This window comes from Solanum stenotomum, chromosome 1 (assembly GCF_019186545.1).
Source record: "Solanum stenotomum isolate F172 chromosome 1, ASM1918654v1, whole genome shotgun sequence".
Taxonomy (NCBI): Eukaryota; Viridiplantae; Streptophyta; class Magnoliopsida; order Solanales; family Solanaceae; genus Solanum; species Solanum stenotomum.
In genome coordinates, this window is record NC_064282.1 from 18,518,713 (window position 1) to 18,540,503 (window position 21,791).

Sequence of the window (21,791 nt, forward strand, 5' to 3'; positions counted from 1 at the left end):
CAAAATATGTTTTGTACAAAAGATATAATCAAATCACTAGCAGTTGATCATATAAGATTTCTAATTTCGAAATCTAGACAAAACTTGTCCTATGTTGCATCCCATATTTTGAATCCATAAAAGCTAAATTAGAGTTTTACATAAACATAAGAGTTGTAGGTATATGAATTATCTTTTCAAATCATATTTATTCACTGTAAACGAAGTTCTAAAGAACGAGATATGCTTAAAATACTAAACAATACCCAACCCGAAAACAAATTTCATCACTTACCAAAGGGAAGGGTGTGTCTCGAATTCCAGCCAAAAGGACAAAGTTTTTCTTTGTGATTTTGAATAACAAGCTGTTTAGATAAAGTTCTAAGGTTCTTAGACTTTAGGGAAACGAATTTCACTAGAGGAGGTGTGAAAATATAGTCACAAAGGTGATGTTTATCACTTATACAGTTGTCCTTCAAATGTGCTTACCAAATAAAAAGTGTGCTGCCCAAAATGCATACATATATACTTATATGTATATACCTCACCACCCTTTCAAGTTATAGGTAATCCTAATTAGAATATTACGTAAATATCCCAATACAATCCCTTAAATTACGATCACAATTATGTTAATCAAGTTTGTAAATATCGCAAAATTTCAAGTTTCCAAAATGAGAATAAAATATTGTAGTAATTAAGCAATGGTGTACATGCGACTCTTGGTTAGTATTTAGGGGTATTACAATCATCATGTTATGAATAATGATCGTCTTGTTATTTGTAACTAAGAGACGAGTAATCTCATCCAGTACACCATATTATTTGATATTAGTCATATTACACTAAATTATATTAATTTATCAGTGTTATTAAAAATACATATGGAAGTAATCGTCTATTAATAGACCACATCATATCTTAGGGATCACATATGCATCTCTTTTGAAGTTAGAGTACTATACTAGTGCATCACAACATACTTTAGGGCTCATTTTGAATCAACATGTTTTTCAATTACTATAGTACAGTACTGTAGCAATTAAAAAAACTTAAAATTAATAAAGAAATTTATTAAGTAAAAAAAATAAAAAAATAATAAAAAAAAAATCAAAGATACACGAGCTCCATAGAACATGTAGGATTTTGCAGATTAGGTTCTGACTCATCTCTTTCTCTCTCACACACTCTCCCTCGTGTACTGTCCTCTGCATTGCGGCTAGGGTTTCACCTAAATATCCCTACTTTTTTGTTCCTGTAGACCTGCACTGATTTTACAACTGATTTATGACGATGGATATTCGGATGAACTAGCGGTTGTCGCGGTGTGTTGACACATAAAAAGGTAAAAAGGGTTTTTGTAGCTCTTGAAAATGGCGGATTTGAACCCCTTTGATTTGCTTGGTGATGATGATAACGATGATCCATCAAAGCTGATTGCTATTCACCAGCAAAAAGTTGATCCGGCGAAGAAAGCCTCAGCTCCGGCGGCGGCGGCTAAGAAGCAGCCGGCGAAGCTCCCCACTAAGCCTCCTCCCCCGACTCAAGCTGGTGAGCTTCAGTCAGCTATTTATGTCTTGTTTATGGATACGAGACTCAATCATATTACTAGGTATCTGTATTTTGGTTGAATATTTGTAAATTTAAGGGAGTGAGGATGAACAGCGAGAAACAGATGGGGATTAAGAAAGGATTTGACTGTTTAGGAATAAGTGTTATATTTGGAGTGCCTCTAGTTTTGAAGAACTGTTAATTTGTCTTATAAGAGAGATATTATTTGTTGGAATGAACCCAAATGAAACCGGACTAAAGTAGAAAGAGTACAGCGAATTCATATAGATGATTCCAATATTAGATGGGTTTTGATGCATAGCTGTTGTTATCTGTAAAGTGATACCAAGGCAAACCGTCTTTCAATTGCGACGTGTTTGCTAACTATGGAGTACTTGTTATTAGAGGCAGAGTCAGGATATCAACTTTATGGATTCTACATTTTAGAATGACAACTTCAACTGTTAATAACTGGGTTCTAAATTTATTATCTATAGACATTTAATGAACTTTTAACACAAATACACTCTTTTGAGTTAAAACTATTTGTATATTGGCATGTGAGTTTTTATAGATAATTATAAAAAGTTGCAGTTAGTTTTAAAGGGAATTTGGAAATGACCCATCAAACAATAATGCTAGTTGCTCTGGAGTTGTTTCTACTAATCTTATATGGTGAAAAGCTAGGTCGTTTTTGGTGGTAACAAAGATGGAAGTAATGTTGCTTGAGTCATCTATATTACACATTGTCCTATCCTTCTTTCTTTCCTTGGAGGTGAGTGGTGATAATATGAATGATCTATGCTCTATATTGGAATGATGTATGATGCAAATAACATTATCCGATAACAATCACATGGATGGTCACTTGTTAAATTTTAACTATATAAAATTATTTTTCTGAAGTTGTGTGGTGGGAGTCAATGTATGTGCTTCTACCATGGTGATAATATATTTTCTACCTTGGATGATAGCACGAAAGACATTATCATCTCATGTTTTGTTTTTCATTATCTATATCAGCTAAAAGTAGAGAAAGGTGTTAATATTTGGATCAATTTAAGTGAGGTAAGCAGATATTCCATATCGTGCAGATAGCTTGCCTGAATTTCTGGATGTTCGACTTCAACACCTAATTAATGTGAGACCAACTTGGTGTACTGTCAATGCTTTGATTTATCAAAAAGAAAGTAATCATGATCTGCGTAGACCTTCAAATGTAACAGTCTATAGGTGGGGCATAATAATCACATGAGGAATTGTCTAGATGAATACATTATCTTATAGTTGATGTGGCTTAGCTAAGCCCCAAGAGTATAACATAATTGTAGTGAAGTACCTGCAGCTTAAAGAACCTTATTAAAATTGAAGCAAAGTACACATATAGATGATACCAACTATTTAAGATTCATGCTTAGTTGCTGTTATTACACTTGCATTAGGTCAGCATAAGGATAAGTATGAACTTCTAGTTCTATAGAATCCCTAATTTGTCTTGAATTGCTTAGCAGTATCAACATGTAATTGAGTTATAGAGTGGAATATATAGAGGACTCGTATAAGCCACTCCAATTAGTTTGGGATTAAAGTATTGACCCAACAAAAAGGAACTCGTTTGAGATTGGAATGAAGTTTATTGATATACAAATGAAACTATAATGACTTAAAAGTTTCCAAGTTTAAGAGTGAAGCATTTTTTTTGGATTTGACTATTATTTGTTAAAGGATGAATTTTTCTTTTATTCCATTTCTCTTCAAAAGAATGAGTAAGAATCCCATTCCTGCTGTTATTGAAGCCGTTTGGTTTTGACATTTCACATGTTAATGTATATACTTTTTATATTACATACAAGATGTCTGATTGTAACCAGTTCTCTGTTATTCTATTTTTATTTTCTCATGCTTGTTGCTTGTCACGTTCAAGAGTGCTAGCAAATTGTCTGGAATTGAGTGGTCCCACTTGAATAATGATCTGGATGGATTAATTTTTGTTCTCTGTTGCTCAATCTGCCTATAGGCTTCTGTTTATAGTCATTGCACTTATGGTTCTTTTCCTCCTTTTCTTTTGCAAGTATTCAAAATTTGCACTTATGGCGTCTCTGTTTCAACTGTGTAGTCAGGGAAGCAAAAACAGAATTTGGACGTGGTGGAGGTAGAGGTGGTGGACGTGGCTACAGCCGTGGTCGTGGTGGAGGTGGGTTCAATAGGGAAGCATCCAACAATGAGAACTTTTCTCGCAACAGAGAATTTTCAGGTGGTATAGCTGCACCCGAATACATGGAAGGAGGAAGACCCTCTGAAAGACGTGGTGGTTATGGTGGACCCCATGCTTTCCGTGGCGGTAGACAAGGTGGTTTTGGTAATGAAGAAATGCCCGAGGGGGACCGGTCTCGTAGGACATTTGAACGCCGTAGTGGTACTGGCCGCGGGTAGATACATCTTTCTTGTCTGTGTTGCCTTTCTATTACCATATTTGTAAAGCTGTCGTACTTATCTTTCACTGTATGAGCAGAAGTGAGATAAAGCGTGAAGGTGCTGGCCGAGGAAATTGGGGAACTGAAGCAGATGAAGTAGTTACTCAGTGAGTTTTACTTTCTTACATGGCCCTAAACTAACTAGTTTGAAAATAAATGGCAAATTCTATCTATTGAATTTGGTGTTGAATTTTGTTGTATTGTCTATTACAGGTTGACTGGTGAAGTTGCTGATGAAGGTGAGAAAAATCTGAATGTGGAGAAACCCTCCACTGGAGAAGAAGCAGGAGACGACAAGAAGGAAAATCCAGTTGCTGAAGCTGAGGACAAGGAGCCTGAAGATAAGGTGAAGTCTTCTTAATCATACACAACACAGTATTGCTTGGACTTTGTCGATCCTTGTGTTGCCGCCTTTGTATGAGACATGTCGTGCTCTGCTCTAGAAACAGATGCTCAAGAGAGCCTCAGCAATCATAATTTAACACCTTCCTTTTTGAAGGCCCATGGAAGTAGCAAGTCTATAATTTACTTTTTACTTTTATAACCTGGTAATTGCTCATCAACTGGAAGTAAATATCGGATGCACATTGGAACATCTGGACATTGTTCTTTGGGTTGCTTGAGAAGGGGCTGGATTTTGGTTCCGTATTTGGTGTTTAGGTTAACAGAAGAATGTTTCATAATTGGAACTTGTTTGCTTAGTACAGTTGGTGAGGTCATGCTTAAAGCCATTAAAGGACATGTTTTAAATATTGTGAATAATTTTGTTGAAAGTGCACTTGAGCTATGAAGTTATGACTTAAGTGTGTGACACAGGCAGAGCTTGCTTTTCTTGGCAGCAGCTTCTTTGCAAGCACCAAGTATTCAAGGCATGAGTGTCCGACCATGGGCACTGTCAAAGAGGCGTGCACTACACAATAAATGTAGCTTGCACAGCAATAGACTAATTAAAGAAACATTATGGATGAATATTGTTGTTGTTAGGAATAGGATAACAATTTACTAAAAAGAAACTTTAACTAATAAATTTGATTAAGACACTTACACAACTGCAGTTAGTTAGAAATGCACTTAGTGCTTAAATCTTTAATAGACTTGAGTGCCTTTTTACATATTTTACTTTTGACAACACTGGCCATAAAGGTAGAAGCAGAAGTTTATCAGTAGTAGAAACTTTCCAAGTGTAGTGCTGGTTATGGTAGAACTAGTACTTAAGACATGGTGGAGTTGCAGGGTCTCAAACTAGGAAGTGTTACTGTTCAAAAAAAAAAAGACATGGTGGAGTTGCAGGTGATGGTTAATAGTTTTTACCAGTTCACTGCAAGAGAGTTAGTGCTTCACAGCAGATGATTTATCGTTAGAGAATGCAGGTAAATTTGTACATTGTTTTATGTTTAATGTAATTCATGTTCCTTGAATGAATAGGAGATGACCCTTGAAGAGTATGAGAAGTTGCTAGAAGAAAAACGGAAGGCTTTGCAGGCGCTTAAGACTGAGGAAAGGAAGGTTGACACCAAAGTATTTGAATCCATGCAACAGATTTCAAAGAAACCCAGTGATGAAATCTTTGTCAAATTGGTGAAATCTTGAGACATTCTGTCCTCTGCTTATGCTTGATGCCAGTTATCTTTAAAACATTTCTTGATATACTTCTATGCCTTAATTTTTAGGGCTCCAAGGATAAGAGAAAAGAGTCTGCTGAGAAGGAAGAGAAGGCAAAGAAGGTAATTCTTCGGCATCTGCGTCCCTGACGCTCATTTATATAGCACATGCTTTTCTTATGCTTCTCTCAATAGTGCTTTACCAATCCTTGTGGGACTACACTGAGTATGTTGTTGTTGCTCTCAATAGTGCTTTACCAAATTTTGTGTACAATGCATCCATCCTGTTATACACCACAGCAGTTCTTTACACTCTTTTCTGGATGCTGTTGCATGCGTGTCAATGAAAATTGTATCATGTTACAATGTTGTTGTAGAGGGTACATTTATGTTGTATTCTTCTACAGTTGGGCCTTTGTTTCCTCTGTTTCTTTCAGATTTTCTGGTAATCCTTTTGACTTGCCAACATATAGCTGTTATAGTGCCATGCAACAATTTTTACAAAAAGAAATCCATTACACACTCTTATACATGTGCATGCACAGGCTGAAGTTGATTGAGATGAGGTGTCAATCAATCAACATAAATGAGAGTGAAAACTGTAATCATCTTACACGTAATATCCTCTCTTTTTTTCTCTGGCTTTAGGCGGTTAGCATTAATGAGTTTTTGAAGCCTGCTGAGGGTGAGAGGTATTATGCACCTGGTGGTCGAGGTCGAGGGCGTGGCCGCGGTTCTAGAGGTTACAGTGGAGCCAACACAATGAGCAATGTGGAAGCTGCTCCTCCCATTGAAGATCCAGGTCACTTCCCTACATTGGGTGGCAAGTGATGCTTTTGTAGTGCTTGTCTACCACGTCCAAGAGGCAAATCTGACTATAATAATGGAGTGGAAGTTTCAATGTAAATTTCTTCCGTTTATGTGATCCTCTCTGTAGGTTTTTTTATTTTATTTTATCTGATGTGTTACTCTTCTGATCCTACTGGGGTTATATGAAGCACATTAACGTACGCATGATCTTTTCCTTCTGCTGTTTTATTCTAGTAATATTTCCTGTGCATCATTTAATGATAATTCTCATCTACTCAGATGTCATGGTGGTCGGTCTTCTGAACTTCTGATTAGGGATAAATACCTTTACTTTTGATACTTACTATTTGTGTTGGGAGGTCTAAAATTTGAATAGCCATGACTATCGAGCAGCTGTTGGCGGACCAAGTTTACCTTCATAAGGTCCGCTGTTCTTATCTTTCAAGGATCTTCTCTGCAAGTCTTTCATCATTTCTGTATACAATATTATTTCTTACGGCTCAACATAGAATTGAAGACCAAGAGCATGAACACCATTCTCTCGTCACGTGTAATAGGCAAAATTATCTAATTACAAGTTTACTACTCCCTCACCCCCAACACCCCACTCCGTAGGATAGCACAGGGGGTGATAGTGGGGAAGCTAAAACTGAAAATTGACGCAACTATGATTTATCACATGGGTCATGTGGTATCGTTATTTAAATGGTAATAGAGTTGACTTAAAATGAAAAGAGATAAGAGGGTTAAGGATGGGGGTAGGTGAGAGCTTTTGATGGTGGTAGGTGAGTGCAGTGTGAATAAATAGCAGAATCAATCTAGTAAATCTTGATGGAAATGGGGAGCCAAATTGCTGTCCCTGTGAAAGAGACCTTCTTCATATCACATGGTTCCCCAATGCTTTCAATAGATGATTCCTTACCTGCCAGACATTTCTTGAAATGCTTCAAACAGAAAGTCTTCACCCAGAAACCCAATTCAATTTTGGTGATCTCTGGTCATTGGGAGACTTCAGAGCCTACTGTGAATTGCATCACTGGCCTCAATGACACTATTTACGACTTCTACGGCTTCCCAGAACAGATGTACCAGCTGAAATATCAAGCACCAGGAGCTCCAAAATTAGCCAAAAGGGTGAAGGAACTGCTCAAGTCATCTGGTTTCAATCGAGTGCATGAAGACAATAACCGAGGCCTAGATCATGGTGCATGGGTGCCTCTTATGCTCATGTATCCAGAGGCTGACATCCCAGTCTGCCAGCTTTCCGTCCAGACAAAGAGGGATGGAACTCATCATTTTAACATTGGGAAAGCATTAGCCCCTCTCAAGGAAGAGGGTGTCCTCATAGTTGGTTCTGGATCTGCAACTCACAACTTGAGGGCTTTGCGCAATACGGCTGGCGTCGCTTCTTGGGCTATGGATTTTGACAATTGGCTTAAGGAATCCCTTGTTAATGGAAGGTATGAAGATGTCAACAACTATATGACAAAAGCACCTTGTGCCAAAATTGCACACCCATGGCCTGACCACCTGTATCCAATACATGTAGCAATGGGTGCTGCAGGTGAAAATGCCAAAGCTGAACTTATTCATCATAGCTGGAGCAACCATGCTCTTTCTTACGCCTCCTACAAGTTTGAGTCACAGCCTAAGTAGCCTTTGCTGACAGAAGAATGTTTTACTTTATTTGTCCAAAAGCATTTAATGGCTTCAATGTATATTTCTATTGAGGGTCTTTCGAAAACAGTCTCTTTGCCTTCATGAGGTAGTGGTAAGGTCTACGTACACCATACCCTCCTCAGATCCCACTTAATAAAATTTCACTAGATATGTTGTTGTAATGTATATTTCTGCCGTTTTAATTTAGGCAACGTTGAGAAGAGCAAATGTTGCCAAAAAAAACATTTTTTAAAAAAAATAAGGGACCATGCTCATCAAGCAGGACTCAGGGCTTAGCACAATTCTCACAGTGATTGAATGCTGATTGGGGACATCCGATATAACAAAAATAAAAAAAGGATGTTAACGGCAAGACGTTCATGTTCACCAGTATAGCTTTCAGTTGAACTATGAGAAATTTATTTTTAAGCAAAAGCAGGCCTAAATGTCAAAGTGCAACAAATAATGCTAAGATCATTACGTTCACAATTGGTCCACTTCAATAAAAAGATATATTTCTTATCAAGAAATAAAAAGATATATCTAGCAGTAAGGATTTTGCATGACAAGGCTACAAGGGTAAACATTGTTGTTGATTAGTGAGATTACAGTAGACATGTCATGGATGAGAGGTGAGCCAGCAAGCAAATAGCGGACGTTCTCAAGACGAGCAGCAGCCACTATTCTGAGCAACGGGCTGTCCACGAATATTTACATTTGGAGGCTGAGCAGCATTTGGGGCCGGTTGGTTTGCCATACTGCAATCAGGAAGCCAAAGAGAAGGAAATAATGGGAATTGAGAGAAACAATAGATATGCCAGCTCATCTAATAAATGTAAATGAAAAGATTATTTGGAGAACATTTTATAGCATCAAGTGAAGTTGATTAAACCATGCAATCGTATAAGGGATGGGGCCAAAACCAAACAAGTTGCTACATCTTTCATTTGGACCTTTTGGTTTATGTAAATGCTTATAGTGTTTGCATATCATGTTTAAATCCATTTAAAACGTCAAATAAGATCCTAAATGGGAAGATAACCATATTTACTACCTAAAATATCTCTCAATTTTCAGGACCAAACATAATGTCAGAGAAGGAAGTGATAAAAGTAAAAAAGTAATCGTCTCACAGAAAACAGTAGTAGTTGGATTTTATCAAAGATCACACCACAACTTGGAAAGCCTATAAAAGACACCATTGATTAGCACTATTTAAATACAAGGAATGCATTTACCTTTTCTTGATAGCAGCAGTCATAGCCATGAAAGACTCTTCTACATTACTAGCATCTTTCGCACTGGTCTCCAAGAATGGAATACCAATTTCATCAGCAAAGGCCTAAAAATAAATTAGTATAAGTTTGTTTTCCATTTAAATAAGGATCATTTAATATCTGCAAGAAGATGATTCACCTTAGCCGTTTCATACGACACAACTCTACTAGCAACAAGGTCAGACTTGTTCCCAACAAGAATTTTGTTAACATTTGGGGTAGCATAACGGTCAATCTCACTCAGCCACTGCTTCACATTATTGAAGCTCTCCTGATCCGTCACATCATAAACAACCTACCATAGAGGCCATAAAAAGAATGTAGAATGTAACAGGTAAAGAAAGCGGTTGACATTTAACTCTACAGGCAACTAATTATTATTTATATTGTGTTAAGTAAAGTAAGGTCACTACTCACTATTATGCCATGGGCTCCACGATAGTAGCTGCTAGTGATAGTCCTAAAACGCTCTTGTCCAGCGGTATCCCACTAAACAGAGTCAAAATAGAAAACACCAATTCTTGATTTCATTAAAGGTTCAGCGCAACAAATGTCTGTAAAAAGAAAGGCCTGAAGCAGAAGTGCAGGAGAAGTCTTACAATCTGAAGCTTAATGGTCTTTCCATCTTGCTCCACTGTCCTGATTTTCTACACGAAAACATTTGGATATTTGGTAAAATCAGTGATCACATAAAAGTAAAAATGCTTTGGCTGAAAAAGATCACAGAATTCCAACCATATGTAAAACTGAGTAGCACATAAACAATTAAAGTATCTTACAAAATCAACTCCAATTGTGCTTATGTAGCTCTCCTGATATGTGTCATCCTGATGGAAAAAAAGAGAAAATAAGCAGCCAACAATTACAGAAGAAAAATGTAAACAACATTGAACTATATTCTGATACAGTTTTCAGCACGGTGAACGTGGAACTTCATAGAATGGCTATGCCTCTATAGAAAGGAGGAGCAAATATCATGTGCAAAGTAGTTTTCTACAAGATACTGATAGTTTCAACTTCATTATAAAGCAAGAAAACAACCCCACTAGAGTACTCAAGTAAACTCTAGTATAGTTCGAAAGTTCAGGACTATCCTCAGTCTTCACTTCTAACAACAGACTGTGACAAGGAGCTAGCAAATAAGAAACAATGTCCTGACATTACTAGAAGAATGCCCATCTTTCTTTAGTCAACAAGAATCTACATCCACACCAAAAAAGGAAAAAGAAGAAGAAAATAGAACATTTTTTCTAATGACAGCCAGTATAGTGGCTATGCTTCTGAAATATAAGAAGAAGTAGCAAATATCGTGGGCGAAGTTATTTTCTACGAGATAGTGATAGTTCCAACTTCACTATAAAGCAAGAAAATAACTCCACCAGGGTACTCAAGTAGACTCTGGTAGTTGGAAAGTTTAGGACTGTCCTCAGTCTTCACTTGTAACAACAGACCATGACAAGGGGCTAGCAAATAACAAACAATGTCCTGACATTATTAGAAGAATGACCCATCTTTAGTTAACGAGAATCCATATATGCCACACCCCAAAAAAATAAAAGGATATTTCAGAACAATAATTCTAATGACAACCTCATGCCAGATGGCCATTCCGGAGCCGTTGGCTTGTGAAGCAAAAGAATAAAATGATTTAGACCACCCTCTATCCATGTCAGGGGTGACTGCTGTCCATGCAGTGAACAGCATAGTAGATGGACCAATCACAGGAAAAGAACTGGCAGAAAAGATGATGTCCCAGAAAGGGAAATGTCACGACCCGATTTCTCGAGTCATGACGGCACCTACTATACCCTACTAGTAGGTAAGCCAACCCGCAACCCAGAACATCAAGCAATGAGCGTAAGGGCAGAAACTAGCGAAAACAATAATCTAAACAAGGCAAAATAAGAATGCCAAAAACAAAAGCTCGAAAAAGGGTACAATAGTCAGGTTAATCGCGAAATTACCTCGAACTACGCACACCCAACAACTTCCGAACTCTCTACAACGAAACCACCGAAAATACGAAGCTCCCGCACTTCGAATCGCCTAATTCGGTTGAGAGATGAGAGAGATATGAGGATTTTAAGTTTGGAAAAGGGTTGCTGATATTTCTGCTATTTATAGCAGATTTTTCTGCATTAACTTTCCAAAAACTTAGGAGTTTGACGGGGTGCTCCGATCTCGTTCGGAACCCCGTGCACGCAAACGAGATATGCAACCATACCAAATTCAATATTCCGGACTCAATGGTGCAGTCGAAATTTCCATACGAGCTCATCTTGACAAAAAGTGGGTCCCACACCCAACCGCCATTTTAAATCAAAAACCACAAAAGGGCTCGGAAAAAAATCAGAAACCTCGGGACACAAAAGAAGGGTCAATCTAGACCAAACTCGACATTTCAGAGCTAACCGCGCTGACGGAATTCTCATCCGAGTGCGTTTACTCAGAATGTTGACTAAAGTCAAACTTAGGCTTAAACTTAAAACGCCTAATCGCACCGACTCACACTGAAAACCTCGGGAGTTATGCCGACCATGCTACTAGCCTAAAATGACCCTTCCGGAGCTGATGGAATTGTTAGAATTGGATTCCGATGTCATCTTCTTGAATTTTTGATCGAAAATGATCGTTCAAGGTTCATAAGCTCCAAAAACACTAAAACTCCCACAATAATCAAACGAACGACCAGGTGACTGAATTGTCTGTCCCAGCAAGTCATAAATGACTTGGGTCGCTACAGGAACGCTCTAAACGACACACAGAAGGCACTCCTTGAAATTTCGAGTTTAGACTGCTGCATGTTTTCTTTTAAATTGATTAAAGTGTGGTTTTCTTGCTTGTTGGTTTTTGCTGCATTTTGAGCCTCGAATTGCGTTCTATTTTGGAACACAAGTTCGGGGTACTGTTTTGGGTCTCTTGACGGAGTCAAATTCGAACAGTTCGGTGCGGGTCCCACAATTCCCGTTTTGACTCCAAAATTGACCCGTTTCCATTTGTTGTGATTTTGGTGTCTAAACGACCGTACTAACGTTGTATCCAAGGAGGGCATTATGGTAGATCCGGCGAAGATTGAGGCTATTCGTGATTGGGCTAGGCCCACCTCAATTACTGAGATTCGGAGCTTCATCGGACTAGCAGGCTACTACAGACGATTTGTAGAGGAGCCAGTTGCCATTCTAGCCAGAGATGTGAGGAGATTGCGCTCGAGAGCCATTCCTGTTGTTAAGGTCCGTTGAAGGCATCGTCCAGTCGAGGAGGTTACCTGGGAGACCGAGCAAGAGATGCGAGAGCAGTTTCCCGGCTTGTTTGAGCCTTCAGGTACTTCTTGACCCTTTATTTTTAGCGGACGAAAGTCCTTTTTAGTAGTTGATATTGTAATGACCCTCCTGGTCATTTTTGTGTTTTGCCTTCTGTGTGTCGTTTAGAGCGTTCCTGTAGCGACCCCAAGTCATTTATAACTTGCTAGGACTGACAGTTCGGTCACCTGGTCGTTCGTTTGGTTATTGTGCGAGTTTTAGTGTTTTTGGAGCTTATGAACCTTGAACGATCATTTTCGATCAAAAGTTCAAAAAGATGATATCGGAATCCAATTCTGACAATTTCATCAGCTCCGAAAGGGTCATTTTAGGCTAGTAGCATGGTCGGCATAACTCCCGAGGTTTTCAGTGTGAGTCGGTGCGATTAGGCGTTTTAAGTTTAAGCCTAAGTTTGACTTTAGTCAACATTCTGAGTAAACGCACTCAGATGAGAATTCCATCAGCGCGGTTAGCTCTGAAATGTCGAGTTTGGTCTAGATTGACCCTTCTTTTGTGTCCCGAGGTTTCTGATTTTTTTCCGAGCCCTTTTGTGGTTTTTGACTTAAAATGACGGTTGGGTGTGGGACCCACTTTTTGTCAAGATGAGCTCGTATGGAAATTTCGACTGCGCCATCGAGTCCGAAATATTGAATTTGGTATGGTTGCATATCTCGTTTGCGTGCACGGGGTTCCGAACGAGATCGGAGCACTCCATCGGACTTTTAAGTTTTTGGAAAGTTAATGCAGAAAAATCTGCTATAAAATGCGGAAATATTAGCAACCCTTTTCCAAACTTAAAATCCTCATATCTCTCTCATCTCTCAACCGGATTAGGCGATTTGAAGTGCGGGAGCTTCGTATTTTCGGTGGCTTCGCTATTGAGTGTTTGGAAGTTGTCGGGTGCACGTAGTTCGAGGTAATTTCGCGATTAACCTGACTATTGTACCCTTTTTCGAGCTTTTGTTTTTGGCATTCTTATTTTGCCTTGTTTAGATTATTGTTTTCGTTAGTTTCTGCCCTTACGCTCATTGCTTGATGTTCTGGGTTGCGGGTTGGCTTACCTACTGGTAAGGTATAGTAGGTGCCGTCATGACTCGAGAAATCGGGTCGTGACAGGAACTGTTATGCAGCATTTTTATGGCTCTAAGAAGGTAGCCATAAAAATGCAGCATTTTTATGGGATTTCACTGGGTATGTTGTTGTTGTTGTTGTAAGAAGGTAGGTCCGAAAAAGCATAAAAAAGCAACAACCCCTCCCTTGCCCTTCTAAAAGGTACCAAAAAGTGAGAGGATGATGAACTTCATAGCTCAAAAATAAATATTTTTATTTTTATTTTGTATAACATTGGTAATGTTATGAGATGAGCTAAAATGGAACCATATAAAAAAAACAAATTTGATAGAACAGGTGGAAAGAGCGCATTTGATTCAATAGGTAGATAGAAAGACAAATTTAATCCAATAGGTGGAAGGAGAACATGTTTTATCCAATTGGTGGAGGGAAGGCATTTTTCAGTCATTTCTAAAACGTTATGGGCATTGTTTAACCTTTTCCCAAAAAAGAATTGACATGGAGATTATAGCAAATAAGCAACAAAACAGTGTTTTCAAAGGCGAAAAGCATTAAAAAGTGCTCTAGGCCTATCTGGAGTTTTAGAAAAAAGGCACAACAAAGAAAAAATAAAAAATATATACCCGGAAGGAGGGCATTTCTGAGTCATTTCTAATATGTAAATGGCATTTTTGACCCTTTACTTAAAAAGAATTGACATGGAGATTATAGCAAATACGCAACAACGTAGAGTTGTCAAAGGCGAAAAGCGTTAAAAATTACTCTAAGCAATTAAAGTTTGGGCTTAATTTAAAAAGGCGCAACGGAGAAAAAAATATAATTTATATGTATTGCAGGAAAGAAATAACAATATCATTCATAGTGATTTCCTTAACAATTACTAATATTATCTTTTTGTTGATCATATTATTGTTTAGTACCGCTCTATTCAAGATAGAACTTATAATAATGAAGCGCACACCTTAGAGCCTTGCCTATACTAAAGCACATCCTAAGTGAGGCAAAGCGCCTCCCCTAAGCTTCTTTGAGCTTCAGAATTAAGCGCGCCTCAAGTGAACCTTCCTTAAACCAAGACAGGTTTATTTACTTTGCTTCATTACTGTGGTGCAAAGAAGAAAACTATGTCATATGGTACTTACTCTGTCTCATAATTGGGTTGTTCACTTCCCCAAGAGTTAAAGAGGTCATTTTGACCCAAGGTTATAGATATATTATGTCATCATTTTGAAAGGTTAAATTGCAACTTATAGTGTTTTTTGTGCAGCTTCTAATACAAGAAGTGAAGTTACCAAAGTCCAATGACCAAAGATGCGACCAGCTGATCTCAAACAATGAAAATGTGACTAAACTTATGGGGCAGAAGTACAAACTTCGATTGGATATTGAAATTTCAAGTAGGCTACTGTCAATTACTGCACATTATAGCACTGTGTGCTTGAACTGAATTGAAACTGATTTTCTGTTTCCTTCAAATCTTCAATCATATCAGTTTCTTTCCTTCCCTTTTTTCAATGCATACCACAGAAGGTAAATGGAACTCACAATAAATTTGCAATTAATCTTTACTGAAATATCAATTTCTTATTCATATTGGCCGTTGTTTTTGCTGTCTGAAAATTTGGCGAAGTACCTATGGACAGCTATGGTTTTGCAGAACAGGGGAAGCGAAGGTGGATTAGGTTCTTCGACGTTGATTTGAAATTGAATGCTAGAATAAAAGCACATTGCAGAACCACCCATAAAGATCACTACTCGATGAAAGACATATGAATGAAAATTTTCCCCAAATTTAGAATAAAAATGAAATGTTAGGGAAGCAGTCAGTATGTACTCAGATAACTGATTCACTCCAAGGGGGGAATGGAACAGAAAAATGAAGACATGGAGAATCCAGTGGCAAGTGCATATGGTCATGATGCTCCACAAAAATCTTCCATTTGTTTAGTCAATCAAGAGTTCAGTAAGTCTGTTACACAAAGGAAAGGTAATAGCAGCACCAGAGAAAAAAATCAGTACAGACAAATCCAAGATAGGAAAACTTACAGCGAACCTCAAAAGGAGACATGACTTCCCAACACCAGAATCACCAATAAGCAAAAGTTTGAACAGGTAGTCACTGCACAGAAATCACAACAAATGTAATCATAATACAAACTCAATAGCTTGCAGCTGTTGAAAGATGCATACTTAAACACAATCCTAGATGACACAGCTAAATCACTAATAGAAACAAGCACTAACATTAAGATGAAGAGCAGCAAATGTACCAATTAAGAAAATTCAATTATTATATTAACAAAACCGTAGAAAAGTTTGTTGTCTTTCTATATATGCATAATTTAGCAACATCTGCTGGCTACTTTGGTATTTAATTTGATCCTCCTACTACTTGATTTGACTAAAATTATATGAAACTACCAAAGTTCTACATTACGGCTCATTCACTAGATGTTCAAATTTACTTTGCTTTTTAGTAAATGTTATTGCACAAATTTATCAATAAACCAAGACAAAGTAGTCTTTACATTATAGAATCACCATACACTCTTACATGCTTACAAGATGCGGTGTTATAGTATGGTTATTGATCCTTATGATAGAATCTGGGGAGCAGATTTTCTAAGGACTGTACCCTTTTTGAAAGGTTAAAGGGACAGACATGATAGGATAACTGTCCTACCATATGCTATCAGTTATAATCAGACATAGCCTCTTTTTTAAAAAAATAATAATCAGACATAGCCTACAAATTCCAATATAGATTACGTTTGGCTATTGTTCTCTAGGTTGAACTTGATATGATTTAATGCTGCAGCAGGAGACACATAATTGATAATCCTACTTATCTAGAACAACTCTACAACAAAGGAAGACCAACATTGATCGACCTGATTCCCACTTAAACCAGTTTAGGGAATTACTCAAAAATTGACTTAGACTTTACTAGTTGGACCTTATGTGAAAAAAATATCACACCAAGAGTTTCAACTGATCTAGAGGTAATCATGAAAGCAACATTGGCAAACACAAAAAGAATAGAAAGGCACCAAATGCCTACAGGGACTTAAAAGCAAAACACAACTGAAATGAGTACTTTTATTGAAGAAAGGTTCATATGAAAAAGTATATGTAATGCAAGAAAAATTTGTTGTAAATGTTAATCGCAACACACACAACAATTATATGGATTAACTTCCAGAAAACTGCAACTGAGTGAAATCCATGAAGTAAACTCCTTTCTTTATCACGTTCAAATATTAAAAGAATACAATTTTAAGTTTCTAATTTAATTGGTGACTAGTTTTTTCATCTACAAAATTTCTAATTTCATCCATAACTCATAAAAAAGATAAAAAAAAATCTTATTCATATGTACTAAAATGCAATTAGCAATTAATATATCGCTTTGGGAACTATATTTATTGATTAGTGTTGTCCTCTTTAAGATAGACTTCATGAGCACTAAGATGCAAGCTTTAGTGCCTTTTAGTGATACAAAGCACCGAACCTGCACAACACATATTTTCGAGGTTCAAGCGTGCTTCAAGCTAGTCTTAAGCAACACAGCGTATAGAAACTCTATCTGACAAAATTTGATAGCTAATCCACAGTGAATTTGATATATTTAACTAGAGCAACAGATAACAACTTGAAAATAGAAGATTTTCAAGATGTATTCTGGAATGAAGTTCATGAGAAAACTGATACTCCCTCCTTTCCACCTCTTGATTCTATGATCAATTTATATGACTATATTTTGGCTTTGGGACCGATTGAAATAGAAAAAGGTGAAAATGATAAAAGGGAAATATCTTTTGAGCTAGTAAGACAATGCACATAATAAAACAGCCATGGTTGAGCATTTTCACCCTCCTCCCTGCTATAATTAGGAGGGAAAACGTAGCACATAAAACAGAAAGTCGATCCAGGGTATTTTTATCAAGCTTTAACGTATAAAAAGTAATCAATTTTTTCAAACGACATTCGATTGCAGAATAATGACTTAGGGTTTACAAGTGAAATCAACAAATGCTATAAAACAAGGATATTTCGATAAATCCACAATTAAACGAATATATATTGAATGAAAAAGAGTTAGATAAGGAAATTGAATGACAGACACTAATCTGAAGGGATAGTTCAAGTCTTACTATTCTGTATTCATTGCGATAGTACAATGTGGAAATATTGCAAAATAATAAGTAATGTGACAACAGAACTTACTATTCTGTATTCATGGCGATTACAAGCACACAAAATTCGCCGGAATATGAGGAATTTAACGGCGAGTATTGATTCTTCGCGGCAGAATTCAGATGCAAAAAACAAAGAGGCTGTGGGGGGCAGAGAGAGCCACTGGAAATTGCAACGAAGACATGTAAATGGGGAAGATGACATAAATGGTCCCTAATGTTTAGTATATATCTTAAATAGTCCATTAAATATATCCTTGAGTAATTTTAGTCCTTTAAATTTGCTACAGATGATTTTTGGTATCCGTCAAATATTAATCACCCATCACCCCATCCCCGATCTCATTCTCATAGTTTTTTCTAGTATAAAAATACATTTAAGATAATGTTTTTTCTATATATATATATATATATATATATCATACCATAAATTTAATACAGTGGCACCCAAGGATTTATCCTACCAAATGATAAAGTATTCCAAATTTTGGAAGTAACTTTCAAATTTCGTTTTTACTTTTATTTGATCGTAAATTTAGTTGAATTTTTTAAAAAAAATATAATGAATTTTTGAAGTTGTGTTAAATAATTATTTTTGCATTTTAAAATTGTGTTGAAGAGTAGTTTTGAGTTTTAAAGTTCTATATGAACGTGTATTTTATATGAAAAAATTAAGTAAATTATAAATATAAGTGACATTTCATCAAAAACTATTCTGGTCTAGTTTTGAAGATAATTAAAAGACCGATCAAATTTCATAAACAAACAATGATTTAATTTTATTTTTGAAAATTTACTCCCAAATTCCATGGCTAAAGAAAATCTAAGTTTTAAAAGATAATTTGTCAATATCAATATTGATGGAAAATAATAAATACATAATAAAAATATTCGAGATATGTATATAAATTAAACCGGCATCATAATTATGAAAAAAAAAGATAAATTAATATACACACGTCATAAATTTACTGAATTAGTGGATTGTCCATTCACTCAATACATGAACTACTTACATTCATGTATGTATATTTCCTAGGTTCTATGAACCATTTTGTATAAAAATGTATTCATTAATTTAGACATTTAACATAATAACTTTTGGAGTGATTTCTCAATCTATAAATAAAGTTATCATTTATCATTTGAAAAAATAAGTGTTTGGCAAATCCTTAAAACTGCTTTTAAATGGAAGCAGAAACGTTGTTGGGAAGAAACAAAAAAATTCTGCTTTAAAAAAAAAATAGAAGCAAAAAATTATTATTTTTTAAGACTATAATATTCCTTACATATATACATATTTATCAATATATCCCTTGTTAATTAATTAACATATCTCATAAGTTTGGTAAATTTTCATTCAAAAATTTATTTTTTATTTATATAGTAAAAAAATTATTTTATTATATATATATTACTTTACGTATTATTTTACATAATTAGAAATAAAAGTAACAACAATTTTTTTTGTAAGATTAAAAAAAATAACAATTAAAGATTTAGACCCTCCAAAAAAAGTAACAAATAACAATTTTTTCTTTTCTTAATTTACGTAATATTTTATTTTTATTTTTAAAAAACTTTAGAGTATTATAACAAAAAAGGATAATATCTAAGATTAAATCCAAAAAAAAATAGGTAACAAATAACGAAAAAAAAACTCTTTTCAATATTTTTCAACAATATTTATCTATGTAAAATATTGATTGAAAATTTGAATATGTACATTTTAAATAATTAAATTAAAAATGTAATTAAAGTTTATGTATTAGATGTTTAAAATAGTTTATCTATAAAATAATCTTAATATTAAAAGCACACTTACTATTTTTCGTAATTTAACTCTCAAAAGCACTTTTTAAAATTTTTAGCCAAAACACCTTTCAAATGAATTTGCCAAACACAAATTGCTTTTTTTGAAAAACACTTTTTCTGAAAAGTTATTTTTAAAAAAAACGCTTCTAAAAATAAATAGTTTTTAATAATAATGTCAAACATACTCTTAAATTAGATAGTATCTACATTCTCCTCTTTATATCTCTTGCTTGGATTGACTTAAAAGTTGGTCAAACCTACTTTTAAGTCAGTTTTTGACTTCTGAAAGTGTTTGACAAATATAAAAAGTAATTTAAAATAAGTCAAAAATAACTTAAAATAAGTTGAAAAGTAGGAAGGTAAAAAATGACTTAAAATAAGTCAAAAATTGATGTAGGTCTCTTCCTACTTTTTATTTTTTTGACTTAAAAATTATTTCAGTTTAACTTTTTATTTTTAACTTAAAAGTTATTTTTTTAAGTCAATCCAAAGGGCTAGACTATAAGTATTACTTTACTTTACCACTGTAGGGAAGGCTAGAAGTGGGCACCTCAGGGTTGACGTGTCTGCGTTTAGTCAATGACATTTTATGTAATTTTTTTTGTTTTAATTTATTTATCTTATCTATTTATGTTTTAAATATTTAAAGTTTATATAAATTTTGTTTATATAAAGTACGATAATTATTAAATTAAAATATTTAAATTTTAAAAGATATAATAAAATTCAATTGATTCTTAAAATTTTATGGGTGTCACATAAATTAGGACAAAAGAAATAATATACTATATTATTTAAAATGACATAAAATACACTATAAATCACAATAATTAACAACTTGAAATATTTGAAAAATATACAAAAATAAAAATAAAAATCGGTTGTTTGCACCAGGTAAATTGTGACATAGAGAGTAATATATATTATCTTTTAAAATTATGTAAAAATTACTATAAATCACAATAATTAATATCTTCAAATATTTTTAAAAGTCTATATTTTTTAAAAATGATTCTCCAAATTCTAATCATGTCACATAAATTAAAACTAAAAAAATAACATATATTAAGTCTGTATTAATACAAGTCTTTATCTCGAATATACATGATAACGAGTATTATCACTTATCTCATCATCATGGTGTAAAGTTTGTTTATTTTGTCCACACGTACGTGATCAACTTGCAAACAAGCTAGCAACAGCTCCTTGGACTATAAGATTCATATCATAGTCTAATAAATAAACATCATCTTATTCATAGTTGTTTGATAAATCTGCTGTTTTTTTCAGTTTGCCAAAAGATATATGCTTCGAAAACCAACAATTACTATACACTATATTTTAGTATATCTTCAATTCATATGACGTACTAAAGGACAATCATCCAAATTAAACTAGGCATGAATCTAGCTGGTTCAGTCAGAGGCGGTTGTGGCCTTCTTGATATTAAATTCATTGAGCTCAATAGATATATAAATATATAATTTTTTAAAAATAAAATTAAATATATAACATAATAAAATTTAATAAAAAGAATTTTAAATAGAAATTCACAAAACTTTAATCCTAAATTTATCTGTGAACTCGGATCTATAGCCAGCATTTGCAAATGGCAAGGACTTCAACTATTCTTTCGTGAGCATATAGTAACATTTACGCATGTAACTAAATCAAATTCTCTTAATTAGTTAAAGATGAGTCTGATTTTCTGTTTACATTAAAATAATTGAAAATACTATTACTTACAATATTCAAGCCTATTTTATTTTTTAAATTAGACTAATATTACCTTTTACATTACCTTGATATTTTAATGATCACTAGAAGAAATCGTTCACAGTTAGAGAAACTAGTTTATACCTACAAATACAGTAGAGTTATTATTTGTTATAACAAATTTAATTACAAAGATAATATAAAAATTACTGACCGTATATATAAGTTAATTAAATTATTTTATTTCCCCCCCTTTTTCTATTCTACGTAGAAAACGAGTATGTATTTTAATTTCTTTTAGAGCGTGTGGGTTATACAGAGGCCCTGGTCGTTTTCCAAAACACTA

The 21,791-nt window shown here is 34.9% G+C and overlaps 3 protein-coding genes across 4 annotated transcripts; 2 read left to right on the top strand and 1 right to left on the bottom strand.

Moving 5' to 3' along the window:
- The first annotated feature begins 1,137 nt into the window (after positions 1 to 1,137).
- LOC125866614 (RGG repeats nuclear RNA binding protein A-like) lies at positions 1,138 to 6,693 on the top strand. Its single transcript, XM_049546899.1, has 7 exons — positions 1,138 to 1,530; positions 3,647 to 3,959; positions 4,043 to 4,111; positions 4,218 to 4,350; positions 5,430 to 5,582; positions 5,675 to 5,728; positions 6,254 to 6,693. The coding sequence occupies exons 1-7, from the start codon at positions 1,353 to 1,355 to the stop codon at positions 6,434 to 6,436; spliced, it is 1,083 nt and encodes a 360-aa protein (XP_049402856.1). The 5' UTR covers positions 1,138 to 1,352; the 3' UTR covers positions 6,437 to 6,693.
- A 553-nt stretch (positions 6,694 to 7,246) lies between these two features.
- Positions 7,247 to 8,202, top strand: LOC125853491 (4,5-DOPA dioxygenase extradiol-like). Its single transcript, XM_049533183.1, has one exon. The coding sequence runs from the start codon at positions 7,247 to 7,249 to the stop codon at positions 8,069 to 8,071; it is 825 nt and encodes a 274-aa protein (XP_049389140.1). The 3' UTR covers positions 8,072 to 8,202.
- A 269-nt stretch (positions 8,203 to 8,471) lies between these two features.
- On the bottom strand, positions 8,472 to 18,116 carry LOC125849595 (ras-related protein RABD2a-like). 2 transcript variants are annotated; one of them, XM_049529676.1, is made up of 8 exons: positions 17,946 to 18,116; positions 15,765 to 15,837; positions 10,131 to 10,178; positions 9,951 to 9,998; positions 9,769 to 9,840; positions 9,491 to 9,646; positions 9,313 to 9,416; positions 8,472 to 8,832 (listed from the first exon to the last, which is right to left on the bottom strand). In XM_049529676.1, the coding sequence occupies exons 1-8, from the start codon at positions 17,957 to 17,959 to the stop codon at positions 8,736 to 8,738; spliced, it is 612 nt and encodes a 203-aa protein (XP_049385633.1). In that variant the 5' UTR covers positions 17,960 to 18,116; the 3' UTR covers positions 8,472 to 8,735. The 2 variants fall into 2 exon arrangements, with proteins under 2 accessions (XP_049385633.1, XP_049385634.1); XM_049529677.1 differs by having other exon boundaries at positions 17,873 to 18,014.
- Between the last annotated feature and the right edge of the window lie 3,675 nt (positions 18,117 to 21,791).